Source organism: Megalobrama amblycephala, linkage group LG16 (genome assembly GCF_018812025.1).
Source record: "Megalobrama amblycephala isolate DHTTF-2021 linkage group LG16, ASM1881202v1, whole genome shotgun sequence".
Taxonomy (NCBI): domain Eukaryota; kingdom Metazoa; phylum Chordata; class Actinopteri; order Cypriniformes; family Xenocyprididae; genus Megalobrama; species Megalobrama amblycephala.
This window is the reverse complement of record NC_063059.1, coordinates 2498706-2513683: the sequence shown is the minus strand read 5'-3', so window position 1 is coordinate 2513683 and position 14978 is coordinate 2498706. Positions and strand designations below refer to the sequence as shown.

Genomic DNA, 14978 nt, shown 5'->3' with positions numbered 1-14978 from the left:
AGGAGGATTCAACCGGAGCGACGGATCCGACAGCACAACAAACCCAAAGAGAAAAGAGAGCAGAAAACACAAATCAACACACTTCAATTTCAGCAAGAGACCACCTTAATGAACCTGCACACAAACAATGCAAATACGATGGCAAATTGAATACCCAAACTCATACTGAACTCCATAACGAAGTAAACGGAATAAATGAAAGGCTTGAGCTCGTTGTTAGTTGTTATCATGTGATATTGGACACAACAGAGTGAAAACTGCATCTGTGATGGAAGCAGCGGATCTTGAGTTTCAGCTCGCCACAGTTTCTAAATATTCACAGATTCAGACGGCCAGACCATGCCATAAAACACCTTATGCAGGCTGTGTTTTATGTGTTAAACCTTCATGTATGGAGAACACATGCACAACACATGCTCTTCTGGAGCTTACACTGTCTGATAAAACAAAACTGAGCACATGGACTCTTAACACTTACCAGAGACTTTTGGCAGATTATAGGGACTTTTAATCAAACAACAATGACAAGACAAATAGAAAAGCGTTTGCAGGCACTTTACAGCTCAAATGACACTTTTGAACAGAAAACTGGTATCACAGTCCTGCTCTACATGAACATAAGGCAAGTACAATAACTAGGTACTAACCCTGAACCTAAACTTAATCCATGGTAAGTTACCTTATATTACTTATTTCTTGTGCAAGTTTGCTGTAAGTACACAATGCATGTACTGTAAAATAAAGCGCTACTGAAAATGTAAAAAATTTTTAAGGTGCCCTTGATTCAAAAATTTAATTTACCTCGGCATAGTTGAATAACAAGAGTTCAGTACATGGAAAAGACATACATTGAGTTTCAAACTCCATTGCTTTTTCTTTCTTATGTAAATCTCATTCGTTTAAAAGACTTCCGGAAAACACGCGGATCTCAACATAACACCGACTGTTACGTAACAGTCGGGGTGTACGCCCCAATATTTGCATATGCCAGCCCATGTTCCCAACATTATGAAAGGCATTACACAAGGGCAGCCAGTATTAACGTCTGGATCTGTGCACAGCTGAATCATCAGACTAGGTAAGCAAGCAAGAACAATAGCGAAAAATGGCAGATGGAGCAATAATATCTGACATGATCCATGATATCATGATATTTTTAGTGATATTTGTAAATTGTCTTTCTAAATGTTTCGTTAGCATGTTGCTAATGTACCGTTAAATGTGATTAAAGTTACCATCGTTTCTTACTGTATTCACGGAGACAAGAGCCGTTGCTATTTTCATTATTAAACACTTGCAGTCTGTATAATTCATAAACACAACTTCATTCTTTATAAATCTCTCCAACAGTGTAGCATTAGCCGTTAGCCACAGAGCATAGCCTCAAACTCATAGAGAATCAAATATAAACATCAAAATAAATACTTTACTCACATAATTCGAAGCATGCATACAGCATGCATGACGAACATCTTGTAAAGATCCATTTGAGGGTTATATTAGCTGTGTGAACTTTGTAAATGCGCTGTAATATAATCGAGAGCTCGTGTGGCAGGGAGCATGCGAATTAAAGGGGCAGCGCGCTGAAAAAAATCAGTGCATAGTTAATGATGCCCCAAAATAGGCGGTTAAAAAAATTAATTAAAAAAAATCTATGGGGTATTTTGAGCTGAAACTTCACAGACACATTCAGGGGACACAATTATTTAGTAGGATGAGTCTTGAGTGAACTAAATAAGAATACTGTAAATATGTTGCTAACAAAAGTTGTTTTGTTGACTTAGATTCAATTTTTTGTCCAAAAATTGTGCAAAAGTTGTCCCAACATTCTAAATTGAGTTATCTGAACAAACAATTTAACATTGGACAATGTTGTGCCAGTTCTCCGCATGCATTGCAGCTTTAACAAATTATTTATTTTTGAAAATCAAGCATGGAGATGAAAAACAAGGATTGCAGCTGCTTGCATTGCTAAATGCTAAACATTCCAAGTTGCCTTGACAAGAATTACGTTCAAAAGACTACATGTTACTTACTGGATGAACAAAAGTTTTTAAGTTGACTCAACTGGAGCAAATTATTTGAGTTAAATTAAAAAGGTTGACAGTGATAGGTTTTTTCTTTTCAAGTTGGCTCAAATAGTGTTTTTAGATGCCTTGACAAGAATTTTTAAGTTCAAAAGAATACCTGTTACTCATTAGATGAAGTATTTAAGTTGACTTTAATTGGAGCGAATTAGTTAACTTAAAAAGTTGAGTGTCATAGGTTACCTTATTTTTTAAGTTAGCTCAACTTTTTTTTTTTTTTTTAGTGCACTAAAGAAAGGTAAACATTATATGAAAGGTAAACAAATGATCCCTTTAAAAGCTTCTCTTTTAAATCCAGTACATCACTGTAAACATAATTCTATACAGTATTTGCAGGCAGTGGGCTGTATGCGTATCTATATTGTGTTATGAATCCAGAGTCAGATGATGAGTATTTCAGATGTGGTGCTCATTCCTTTACGTCAGTTCAGTAATGGCATTCCAGTGTCACCTGCTCCTGCCAAATCCAACCAGAGCGCCTATATCCGTCTCTCGCTCAACCGTTTTACGCATTTCTGTATTTCTGCAGCTCACTGACTTAAATCCAAGCAGAGACGTGTTTTCCAAGCGCTGTCCGCCAAACACTAGCCGAGGAATGCTCACCGCGAGCTCCTCTAACCGATCTGGTATCTGACCGCAGACTGTTGTTTCAGCTGGACTTCAGAGAGGAACCGCACTTCAACTTGTTTTCCTGTTCGTCCCTGAAGGAGGCCCAATATGAAGGGAACTAGTTGCATCACAAGTGTATCGATTACCTGTCAGGGCTAGTGCATTAACTAGTTGTGCGACACGGCCTCACGTTTGACTGCTATAAGCAGCACTTGACCTGTATGACTCTGTTCAGAAGCACAATGCATCCTCTGCAATACACTCTCAGTGCTGTCAAACTAGTGTGTGAAACATTATTCAATCATAAAGACATACACACAGCAGTATGCTTGTGAGATACTGCACTCTGTTGTCAATAGTCACTTATATGCTGTGCACTATACATTAATGCATTGAAGTAGTATGGCAGTAATCTATTATCAGGTACTCAAATGTGATGGACTGACTGTATGTTGTTTGCACAGGAGCAGCGGGACGCGGTATCAGATCCTGCTGAACTGAGCAGCTTAAAGCAGCGTGAGTGCAGATGGTCAACAGTTAGTGTGCTTCCTTTTTCCACTCTTCTCTCCACAGGATCATGACGTAATCACCTTGCCACTTCGCCTTCTCTCCACCACGAAAACACCTCTAGTGGTTCTAGTCCTGGATGCTGGCCGCTCATTTCAGCGCTCTAGCTGTGCTAATGGTCATGCAGGATTTTTCCCGTCCAAACCAGTTCACCGCAAATCAGCCAAGGGTTAGGGGTTAGTATTTGTTGTAGGTAATCAGTCAGCACTGTGATTGACATGACCATTGAAACCTTTAGAATTGGCTGTGGGGAGGAGTTTGTGCTGAATTGGTTCGGGGAAAATCAAGCGTGTCTATTAATGCTTTATAAATGATGAATTAACTATTTACTAATGCTTAACTAACGATTAATAGTATGAGATTATAAAGTGTTACAAAATTACTGGACCTTGAAAGTGGTAGTTGCGTTGGATCTCTATGGAGGGACAGAAAGTTCCCCAGCACGGAGTTTGTGTTGAATTGGTTTGGGGAAAATCAAGCATGTCGTATATCACTGCGCCGTTAAAGGTATAGTTCACCCAAAAATGAAAATTATCCCATATTGTACTCACCCTCAAGCCATCATACGTGTATATGACCATCTTCTTTCAGCCAAACATACTTGGAGCTACATTAAAAAAATATCCTGGCTCTTCCATGCTTTATAATGGGAGTGAATAGTAACCGAGATTTTGAAGCCCAAAAAAGCACATCCATCCATCATAAAAGTAATCCATACGACTCCAAGGGGTTAATAAAGGCCTTCTGAAATTAAGCAATGCATTTTTGTAAGAAATCTATCTATATTTATAACTTTATAAACTAGAATCACTAGCTTTGGGTAACATCCATCCGTGCATTCACGAGAGAGACGAGTTGCGGCGTATGTCTTAGGAGTAGCGTAAGCTTAGGTGAGAGTAGACGCCTCTAGAGCTGGACAACAAACTCAAGCTCCTCCCACATTTCTCTTTAAATATTCTTGTTTTAGACTAATTAATGACCGGTGTTTTGTTTTGCTTTATCCTCTGTGTTTCTGTGTTCATCAATATGTCATGCGTCAGGTCAAAGTTCACTCTTCTGCCAGAACTGACTCACGTACGGAAGTCAGTGGTTAAAGTCTATAAAGTTTTAAAAACCCTTCACTTCACTTCAGAAGGCCTTTATTAACCCTCTGGAGTTGTATGGATTACTTTTATGATGGATGGATGTGCTTTTTTCGGCTTTGAAATCTCAACCCCTATCACTGCCATTATAAAGCTTGGAAGAGCCAGAATATTTTTTAATATAACTCAAAGAAGATAGTCATATACACCTAGGATGGCTTGAGGGTGAGTAAATCATGGGATCATTTTTATTTTTGGGTGAACTGACCCTTTAAGCAGTTGAAGTGTCGTAGACTGAACTACTATACTGTACGCAGAAACATCGAATCACAGTATTCATGAAGCAGAGGGCAAACTATACCCAGTTTCTGAAGTGTGCAAACAGTGAGCACTTTGCTATCCCATAACGCCACAGGAGTTGAGGAGCTGCCAAAAATATTGGGGGTGGGGGGGTGGGGGGGGGGATGACAGGAAGAAATCTGACAGCACAATGAAAGAACAATAGCAATATGACTGATGAAACGCGTCTGGGAATGTGTTCATACTCTACGCTTGCATACCTGAAGAACATACTTCATCAGCGCTTCACTGAATATAGTACGTACTCTCAGCATATGGCAACCAAAAGACAGCATACTGTATAATGGAAGGATGTAACTGCATGGGAATGCTTAATAAAATCATGTTTTAATGAAAACTTGTGTCCTTCATACTTTTAGTGATTGTTTAAATCAAAACAACTCAAATATGAAAGTTTGCCTTGCCTGGAACTTTGAAGGTGCGGTGTTCCGAGTGGTTGCTAAGGTGTTGCTAAGCGGAATTGCCTTTTTTTGACTGGTTTCTAGGTGGTAGCTAAGCAGTATTAACTTTTTTGACTGGTTGTTAGGGTGTTGCTAAGCAGTATTGGCTTTTTTTGACTGGTTGTTAGGGTGTTGATAAGCAGCATTGACACTTTTTGACTGGTTGTTAGAGTGGTGATAAACAGTATTGACTTTTTTGACTGGTTGTTAGGGTGTTGATAAGCAGTGTTGACTTTTTCTGGTGGTAGCTAAGCAGTATTGACTTTTTTGACTGGTTGTTAGGGTGTTGCTAAGCAGTATTGACTTTTTTGACTGGTTGTTAGGGTGTTGCTAAGCAGTGTTGACTTTTTCTGACTGGTTGCTAGGGTGTTGCTAGGCAGTATTGGCTTTTTTGACTGGTTTCTAGGTGGTAGCTAAGTAGTATTGACTTTTTTGACTGGTTGTTAGGGTGTTGATAAGCAGCATTGACACTTTTTGACTGGTTGTTGTAGTGTTGATAAGCAGTATTGGCTTTTTTGACTGGTTTCTAGGTGGTAGCTAAGCAGTATTGACTTTTTTGACTGGTTGTTAGGGTGTTGCTAAGCAGTATTGACACTTTTTGACTGGTTGTTAGCTTGTTGGTAAGCAGTATTGACTTTTTCTGACTGGTTACTAGGGTGTTGCTAAGCAGTATTGACTTTTTTGACTGGTTGTTAGGGTGTTGATAAGCAATACTGACTTTTTCTGACTGGTTACCAGGTTGTTGCTAAGCAGTATTTGCTTTTTTGACTGGTTGTTAGGGTGTTGATAAGCAGTATTTACTTTTTCTGACTGGTTACTAGGGTGTTGCTAAGCAGTATTGACTTTTTTGACTGGTTGTTAGGGTGTTGATAAGCAGTATTGACTTTTTTGACTGGCCGTTAGGTTGTTGATAAGCAGTACTGACTTTTTCTGACAGGTTACTAGGTTGTTGCTAAGCAGTATTGACTTTTTTGACTGGTTGTTAGGGTGTTGATAAACAGCATTGACTTTTTTTTGACTGGTTTCTAGGTGGTAGCTCAGTAGGATGGTTGATAATGTATTGCAAGACGAATGTGACAGTGTTGACAGCAGCTCCTGGAGGAGAAATTTGGTCAAAAAAAGAAAACCTGCGCTTGAGGCCCTGCTATATTGTGAATGCAGTCGCTACTGTGTGTAACTTGGGTAATTAGTCTCTCATCACTTGACTAGCAGCATTTGGTGACAGCTGACACAGTCAAGGGACTTCATATGCATCTGCTTTGACAGGGATGGAGCTCATGCTATTGTACTGTAGGTGTATGAGCACAAACCAACACCGAGTTGGTCTGCGTTTCCCAAAAGCATCGTACACCTAAGTTGATCGCAGAGACCATTGGTGGCAATTGTTCTACGATCAAATTGGGCTTACAAACACTTCATGCTTCTTTTGTAATGCACGAGAAACGCTCCAGTAAATGCACCAGACTAGTTCTTGAGTTTTGGTTTGTTCAGCTTCTCTTGGTATCAGTTAGGTTTATATGTATATTTTAAGTGTCTCTGCATAAGAGCATCTGTTAAACACAGGACCGTGAGGAGGACAGACACAAGCTTCAGCGCAGTCACTGTGTTTGTTTACACATGCGCAGTGTTTGATAGCGAGAAGCGCCACGCAGGAATGCGATACAATAACACGCGCGCAGTGAGTTTAATATGACAGAAAGGCGTTTTGTCGCGCATGTCGCTGCGCAGAGCGTCACTCACCGTGGCCGAAGAGCACAGTCCTGAACCGGCTGTTGACAGTCGAGTTTTCCATCGCTCTAAATCCGAAAGCCCCTTCCTAGATACTCCTCAGTGTTTTGAGAAATCCAGCGCGAGCGTTCAGTGCAGTGCGGAGCGACTCACTGCATCAGCGCATCCCTGAGCGCTTTAAATGCGGCTCCACGCCGCCGTGACGTAACGCCCTCCCTACCCCGCTGACGTCACGCACCATCAAAACAATCGCACATGGGCGAGCCAAACACATCCCACGCTTTCATATCATCAACATAATCTTGTGACACCAGGTGTTGTTTAGGTTTGTTACAAATATAATAATATAACATGATGTCAGTGTTAATTGAAACCAAAAAAACATCTATAATTTACCCTTTCACAAGCATTTCCCTGATAAACCGGTTGTTTTTGCCAATGGAAATGTCTGTAAATGACCTCTGTTGTCTGTCAGGCTCTTCACACTAATGAATGAATGACATGATGAACGGTCACTGTTTCATCTGTGAGTCATTGTGATCACAAAGTCATAAGCTGAATACATAATTGTGAACACAAAAGCATTGAGTGAAAGCGGTTACAGCTGGCATGTCAGGAATGGAGCGTGACACACCTGAACACAGCAGCAATGATGAGTCGAGAGACAGCGGCGTAACATCAGGAGCGTCAGTTTATTCTGTCCTGAATTACAGTCGCCTCGTTCACGGCCAGTGCGTTTAAAGTGCAGAGTCATTTTCACAGCTTCAGTAAAAACATTAAATTACAGGAAACCATTAAACTAACAGATATCAAACTGGACAAAGGAAACTATAAAGGAAAATATAAATACATCTCAGAACAAAAAGGGAAAACTCATTGAAACAGGTAAGCGATGACATAAACTCATCCGGCTCAAAACACACTAAAAGTCGTTGGCAAGGCTAGCGTAAAACAAAGGCACAGCAATGTCGAGAGGTAAAGCCATCGTTTCTGCAGCATTCGCTCACGTCCGCACCAGATCGGTGAACGGTACCTTTGAACACTTTCTCATTGATGCCGTTGAGTCGTTTGACTGATGCCATGCATGTACAGATACACCAGAGGCGGGACCCTGAGCTGGACTTCTAGAAGCATTACAAGCTAGACTACATCATTTAAGTGCTCTTTCTGTCTGAAGATGAAGGTGGTGGTCATGCTACAGGACTCTCAGTAGGCAGCAGTGAGGCCGCCGCGCCGGACGCCTGAGCAGCAGATCGACACCTCGCAAATCACCTGAAGCACTGTCGTTTTTGGCTCAAGTCCATTTTCGATCAATGCAATGGACTCGTAATCAATTGAGTATAATGGCTTACATAGCAATATGGCTTTTTATTAGTATTGATATCAGGTCATCAGGGCTTAAAGTCAACATGAAATCAAAATTGACCCTATTTACTATCTTAATAAACCAAGGCAGTCTCGTGCATGATATTTCGAAGAACAGTGTTTGACTTTATCATAATGTAGTAACTCTAAAATGGCTTTTCATCGACTAGGTCGTGCAGGATACCGGTTCATATTAACCAATAGCCAAATGTCTATTTCAGGGGTGTCCAATCCTGCTCCTTTCCTGAAGAGTTCTTTAAGGCAAGCGTCCACGATTAGCAAAAAAAATGATGCAGTACAGAGGGAAGGAGACCAGAGGGTGATTTTTTGAATGGATGTCAATGGAGGAGAAGCGTCAGTACGCTGCTCTTGTGGGAAAACAGCTTATCGTTCAGTGAATCGACAGCCTTTCGGCTAATCTTTAACATGTTTCCCTGTAAATATTTGTATTGAATAGAGTTTACACCAAAAAAAATGCTGTTCTATGAGAGAATTCACGATCATAGTTTGGACACTTCTCATTCATATCTACGGTATTCGCTAGAAATTCAATGACGTCAAGGCTGTAACGTGATTGGTTATCAAGGCACACGTGATCCAAGTTGGCCGTTACGCTTTCTCTAATGGTATGTTTACACAACAACGACGTACTAAAACGGAAAAGCTTTTCCTTTGCGTTTTTCACGTACAGTCGACAACGATCCCCGTTCACATGGATCCACGAAAACGAATTAAATCGCTGTATTACTCAAGCCAGGCCAGTAGGTGGCGATGTGACTTTGTAAAGAAAAACTATGCGCCTATAGACATAGAAACACTTGCACTTTAAAACACGTTTGTGTTTTCAGGCCCCCAAAACGCCACTGTGGTGTAAATGAACGGCCAAAACACATAAAAACGGTTTTGTGTAAACGGACCCTAATTGTAGAGCCTTGTATCTCTTAATAAGGGTGTGTTTACACTTGTAGTTCGGTTCTATTTGGTTTGGGCCAAAAAAAAGAAAACGTTACATTCAGTCCTGGTTCGCTTAGCGTTCACACTCATTTTTAACACCGAACCTAAAGATACAAAACAAAAAGAAACGGCTTTTATGACGTATATTTTGCAAACAATGCGGTGTGCTGGGCTAAAAGGAGTCAAAACAGCGGCAGGAATCCCTCCGTCACACACAAACGAAGATCTGCTGTGAGGAGACGCGTTTCTGCCTGTACCGAACTGTGATGGGCAACATCACAACTATGACGAGAAAAAAAACAGATAAGCTTGAGCTTTCCATCCTTTTTAGGCATGCATCTTGTGACATCACTTCTTGTTTTTGGTTCGTTTAGATGTCTTTGGTCCATGTTGCGTTCACATTTCATTCGAACCGCACCAGATTTCATTTGGAAGCGGACCCAGACTAGTGTTGTCAAAAGTACCGACTTTGATACCAAGTCGGTACTGAAATTTTAAAAATGTGATGCTTTGAGTGCAGTTGAGAGGATTCATGAACACACCTCTGATTGGCCACTGAGTTCACACACTCAACAGATATGCCTGTGATTGGCTACCATGATCAACGCTTCAAAAACATGTAAATAGACATCTTTGACGCTCTTCACAGAGCGCTCACACAGATGCTCCCGTGCATTGATCATTGTAGCCAATCACAGACATATCTGATGAGTGTATGAACTCAATGGCCAATCAGAGGTGTTTACGAATCCACTCAACAGCGCTCAAAGCGTCATATTTTTAAAACTGCAGTACCGACTTAATATCTAAGTCTGTATTTTGACAACACTAACCCAGACCCATCTTTTCAGGGATCTTCAGTGCGCACCAGGGTTCGGACACTAGTATTTGCACTAACAGAGCAATCGCACCAGGGTTCGTTTTACCCAACCTGCCAAGTGTGAACACACCCTAATAAGACCATCTGATTCTAGTGATCCTGAAGACCTTGATTAGCTGTTCAGGTGTGTTTAATTGGGGTTGGAGCTGAACTCTGCTCCAGGAGCAGGACTGGACACCCTGGATCTATTTGGACAATCGTAAAGATCGCAAACAGAGTCATTTCATTCTGGTTAATGCCAAGTTTGACAGTGCAGATGCTGCTTCATGTTGACTTCAGCGACAGCCTGTGATTGAGATACTCAATATGTTGATGAATTAACTAAACGGGGGTCACAGGTCACATGTTTTCTGAGTCCGTTACGCACGTGCTGCTCAGGAGACGCGGCATCAGGGGCCAAACGTCACAAAAGGCTCCATCAGTGACGTGCATTCATACAATCACCAACCAAACAAGACAAAGAAACCAAAAGGCTCGAGCGGCAGCCGCTTTCTTCCATAGTGCAAATGAAATCATTTAAACATCTTATATAAAAGAGAAAATAGTGGTTCTATTCCAAAAGAGACAAGAAGAGGCTGTGTTTTTACTTTTTTAGTCTTTGTTTTTTCAGTCTGTACACGTGCTTTCCTGGCGATCCTCCTGTGTGTTTTTATAATATTATTTGTTCACCGTTATGAGAATAGCTGGACTGGTAGCGGAGGACGTCACGCCGAGCCAGTGACGCATGCAGCGTGACGCCAGGAGGAGGAAACATCGAGAGAAGCCTTTCTGGAAGATATTTACACCAGCAGTGTTGTGTAAACTCACAGATCACCTGTGTTGAAGGACCCTGAGACCCACCGTCCCGCGTGTGGGTCTAAAACCAGGCTCTGTCTTTCCAAAACACAAGCCTGAGAACAAACTGTACCCAGATCAGACGAGCGCTTCGTTTGGCTGAGATTCACCGTAAAGCACAGGAAATCTGCAGCGTCTTTCACCCCGAAATCAAAAGAAAGAGATTCAAGGAATTCAAGATTACAAAAGAAACCTGTGAAGATTTGAGATTTTCTATGTAAATCACCATTAAATTACATTCATTTCAACACATACTAACGTGATATACATTTACTTTACAATTTAAATAAATAATTATTAAAAAAAAAAAAGCTTAATTTTCTTTACATGTGTATATATACAGGGCTTGACATTAAAATTTTTGCTCAGTCACTGTGGCTAGTGGTTACAATTTTGACATCAATACCATGGGGGAAAACTGTCATATAGATATTTATAATATTATCTCATAATTTTTCAGCAGGTTTATTAGGCTGCTGTCACTTTAAGACCTGACGCACTGATCCATTATACTGTTACACATGCGTTTTCTTTCTCAACTGTTTACATTCAACTAAAACTGACTGTGTTTACATGAATACTCGCCAAGACCGGCATTTTGACATTATTTTGTGTGTTTTTGACTGTTTAAGAGCAATAAGCAGCGGAAGAGAACACAATTTAGCACTGAGAGGTGTGCGCACTTTGGATGCGAGAACAAATTCTGCGGGAATGAGAAAAATTATGCGCAATACACGCAATCCCACACCAAAATTCAAACTCTGAAACAACAAAAATATTCATCCGGAACAAATGAAACGAGTGAGTGAGGAGAGCAGAGATGAGAGAGAGCAGCTGGTATTGTGTGTCTTTTCTGCAGGAAATGAATATTGGAAGCATTTAAGATATTTCAGTATCGATATTTTTGACAACACTACATTGCCCAACACTAGACGCCTTTTTAAAAGACTACAATTGAAAAATGTATATATTATATATAAAACTCAACCCGCCAAAGAAATACACAAGCATTTGGCGGTGTTAATGTCAAGCCCTGTGTATATATATATATATATTGGATTTTGGGGTAAAAGAGGACAGCAAATGAGTTAATTCGACCCATAGGGCTGAACTGGGACACACAATAGAGGAAGAGAAAGCCCACAGTTCACATGTATCATGTTTTTTACGTGTTCAACACGGACAGGAATCCACTGTAAAGTTGATTCCTGGTGCTCTCGTGAAAAGTACGCCAACGCGGAATCATTATACAAAAAATAATGTCTGCACATATACAATATGTCAAACATTTACAATATGTACTATAACTCTATTTACAGTGCAGGAAATGGCTGACATGAGGAATATTAGTGACACTTGATGTGTGAAGATGAACACGAGGACAGGATGCGCCGAACACACGTGCGTTCAGGTCTCATTACCAGAAGTACCAAAACACGGCCTTTAACTGAAGCAGGGCGAGTCAGAGCTTCGTACTTGCATTTATGGTCATTTGGACGAGACGTGAACGCACCATCAGTACCGTACGAAGAACATCACACGATAAGCCACAACAGACATGCATTATGACTGACGAAACGGTGCTTGTGAGGTGATGTTTTCAAACTGGAATCATCTGTCCTGGCCGAAGCCTTTCGGACAGTGGCGTGACGTTATGTTGCAGGTGTCATTTGATGCTTGGATTTCCAGAAACATGGAGTCTTCAGGCCCGCGGACCACCGACAGCAGACGTCCAGTGATGGAGCGTCTCCGTCGTCCTCCAGTAGATCTGCTCAGCGGGAGGAGGTTTGCCCTCCGTCAGCGGTGTCACTCGGGCTGCTCTGGGTGCGTGTGAAGCCCGTTCTTGCTGCTCGAGTGTTTCTGACAGAAGTCTTGATGAATGAGCTCGAGCTCTGAGACCAGATGCAGGCCCATCTCCAGATGCATCTTCAGGTTCTCCAGCCACGACTCCAGCTTCACAAACGCAGGCCTGCGGCAGAAGAACACGCATCTCAGGACAAGCCAAACATTACAACAGGTCAACATTCAGAGTTTGTCTTGATGAATTTATAGTTCAAATCACTCTTATCTATAATATAATTACAGTAATACTGTTCCCCTTTGCTTTAATTTAGTATGCCGCAGAATGCAGCTATATATGTGTATCAGGAAATTACTAAGGTGTCCACAGTGAATACTAGGCATTAAATAAATAAATTAAAAAATAAATAAATACATAAATAAATATTATTATTTGTATTAGTGTAATAATAATAATAATAATAATAATAATAAATATTATTATTACTATTACTATTATTATTTTAGATTTGTTAAAACAACAGGTACTGCTTAAAATAAACTATATTGTTTTTATATATTGTTTATATTTATGTTCTATACAAATGTGTCATTTAATAAATAAAAATTATTTTATTGTTAGTATATAATAATAATAATTATAATTATAATTATTATTATTATAATTATTATTAATTTAGACTTGTTAAAAAAGGAAAAAAGGAATAATATTATTTTATTAGTAGATTAAAATAAATAATAATAAATATTATTATTACTATTATTATTTTAGATTTGTTAAAACAACAATTGCTTAAAATAAACTATATTGTTTTTATATATTGTTTATATTTATGTTCTGTACAAATGTGTCATATAATAAAAATTATTATATTAGTAGTAGTAGTAGTAGTAGTATTATATAATAATAATATTATTAATTTAGATTTGTTAAATCTAAAGGAATAAATATTATTTTTATTAGTAGTAGATTAAAATAAATAAATAAATAAATAATAATAATAATAATAATAATAATAATAATAATAATTATTATTATTATTATTATTATTATTATTATTATTTAAATTTTAGATTTGTTAAAACAACAGTAATTGCTTAAAATAAACTATATTGTTTTTTATATATTGTTTATATTTATGTCCGTACAAATATGACATGTAAATAAATATTGTATTAGTAGTAGTTTAAAATAAAATAATAATAATAATAATAATTATTATTATTAATAATAATAATAATAATTATTATTATTATTTTAGATTTGTTAAAACAACAGCAATTGCTTAAAATAAACGATATTGTTTATATTTTTGTTCTGTGCGAATGTCACAAATAAATAATTACTTTTATTAGTAGTAGTTTAAAATAATAGTAATATTATTATTATTATTATTATTATTATAGATTTGTTAAAACAGTAATTGCTTAAAATAAACTATATTGATTTTATATATTGTTTATATTTATGTTCTGTGCAAATGTAACATAAGAAATAAAAGTTATTAGTAGTAGTTTAAATTAATAATAATAATAATAATAATAATAATAATAATAATAATTAAATATAAAATAATAAAATAATAAATAAAAATAAAAATAATACTATTATTATTATTATTATTTTAAATTTGTTAAAACAATAGAATAGAACAATAAAATAAACTATATTATTTTTTAAAATATTGTTTATATTTATGTTCTGTGCAAAAGTGCCGCATAAAATGAGCATATCCTGAAATCCTCTCAAAGCATTCGATGTATTTTCTAACCGTTTCTCTGCGTCCAGATCACAGCAGAGCACCGCCATGGGGAAGAAAGAGGGCGGACAGTCCGAGGGGCAGTAATCGTCCAAAAAGCCTTTCACGTTCAGCCCGAAATCCATGGCCCGGGGCAGGTAATCAGGATCAGCGTTGACTCGCCCTATAATCTGAGACAGAGCAGTGAGATTGATTTTAGACAGAGGAAGTCAGATCAGGCTCCCTCTCAGTTCTAATCATTACATGTTAAGCGCCGGGCTTCCCTAAACCCACACTACACACCCAACCAACCACCAACTACTTCCTCTCTAACTGCTTCCTCTGGATGTCATTCAGTAATGACGGGCTGCTGTCCTATTTTGATCTGCTGCTGCTGTGCCACTCAGAGCTGCAGTATGTGGTAACAGTGTTTCCCATTAAAACAGAAATCCCTGGAAGTTCATGTGGAGAAAGCAGTTATTTTGAACTTTTACAGCCTGTGATTATTCCCACAGATCAGTCCTGAAACACTC

The 14978-nt window shown here is 38.7% G+C and overlaps 2 protein-coding genes across 5 annotated transcripts in view; both read right to left on the bottom strand.

The window, feature by feature from the left end:
* The window catches only part of septin4b (septin 4b), a 76107-nt gene extending 69035 nt beyond the window's left edge, over window positions 1–7072 (bottom strand). Inside the window, exon 1 of the mRNA XM_048159723.1 lies at window positions 6886–7072. Coding sequence (XP_048015680.1) covers window positions 6886–6937 — 52 coding nt within the window. The 5' untranslated portion in view covers window positions 6938–7072. The remainder of the gene's footprint in view (window positions 1–6885) is intronic.
* Window positions 7073–7546: 474 nt separating this feature from the next.
* limk1a (LIM domain kinase 1a) overlaps window positions 7547–14978 on the bottom strand; it is a 66972-nt gene continuing 59540 nt past the window's right edge. For all 4 annotated transcript variants that reach the window (XM_048159719.1, XM_048159721.1, XM_048159720.1 and 1 more), the window contains 2 exons: window positions 14479–14636; window positions 7547–12875 (listed from right to left, as the gene is read on the bottom strand). In XM_048159719.1, coding sequence (XP_048015676.1) covers window positions 12713–12875; window positions 14479–14636 — 321 coding nt within the window. In that variant the 3' untranslated portion in view covers window positions 7547–12712. The remainder of the gene's footprint in view (window positions 12876–14478; window positions 14637–14978) is intronic.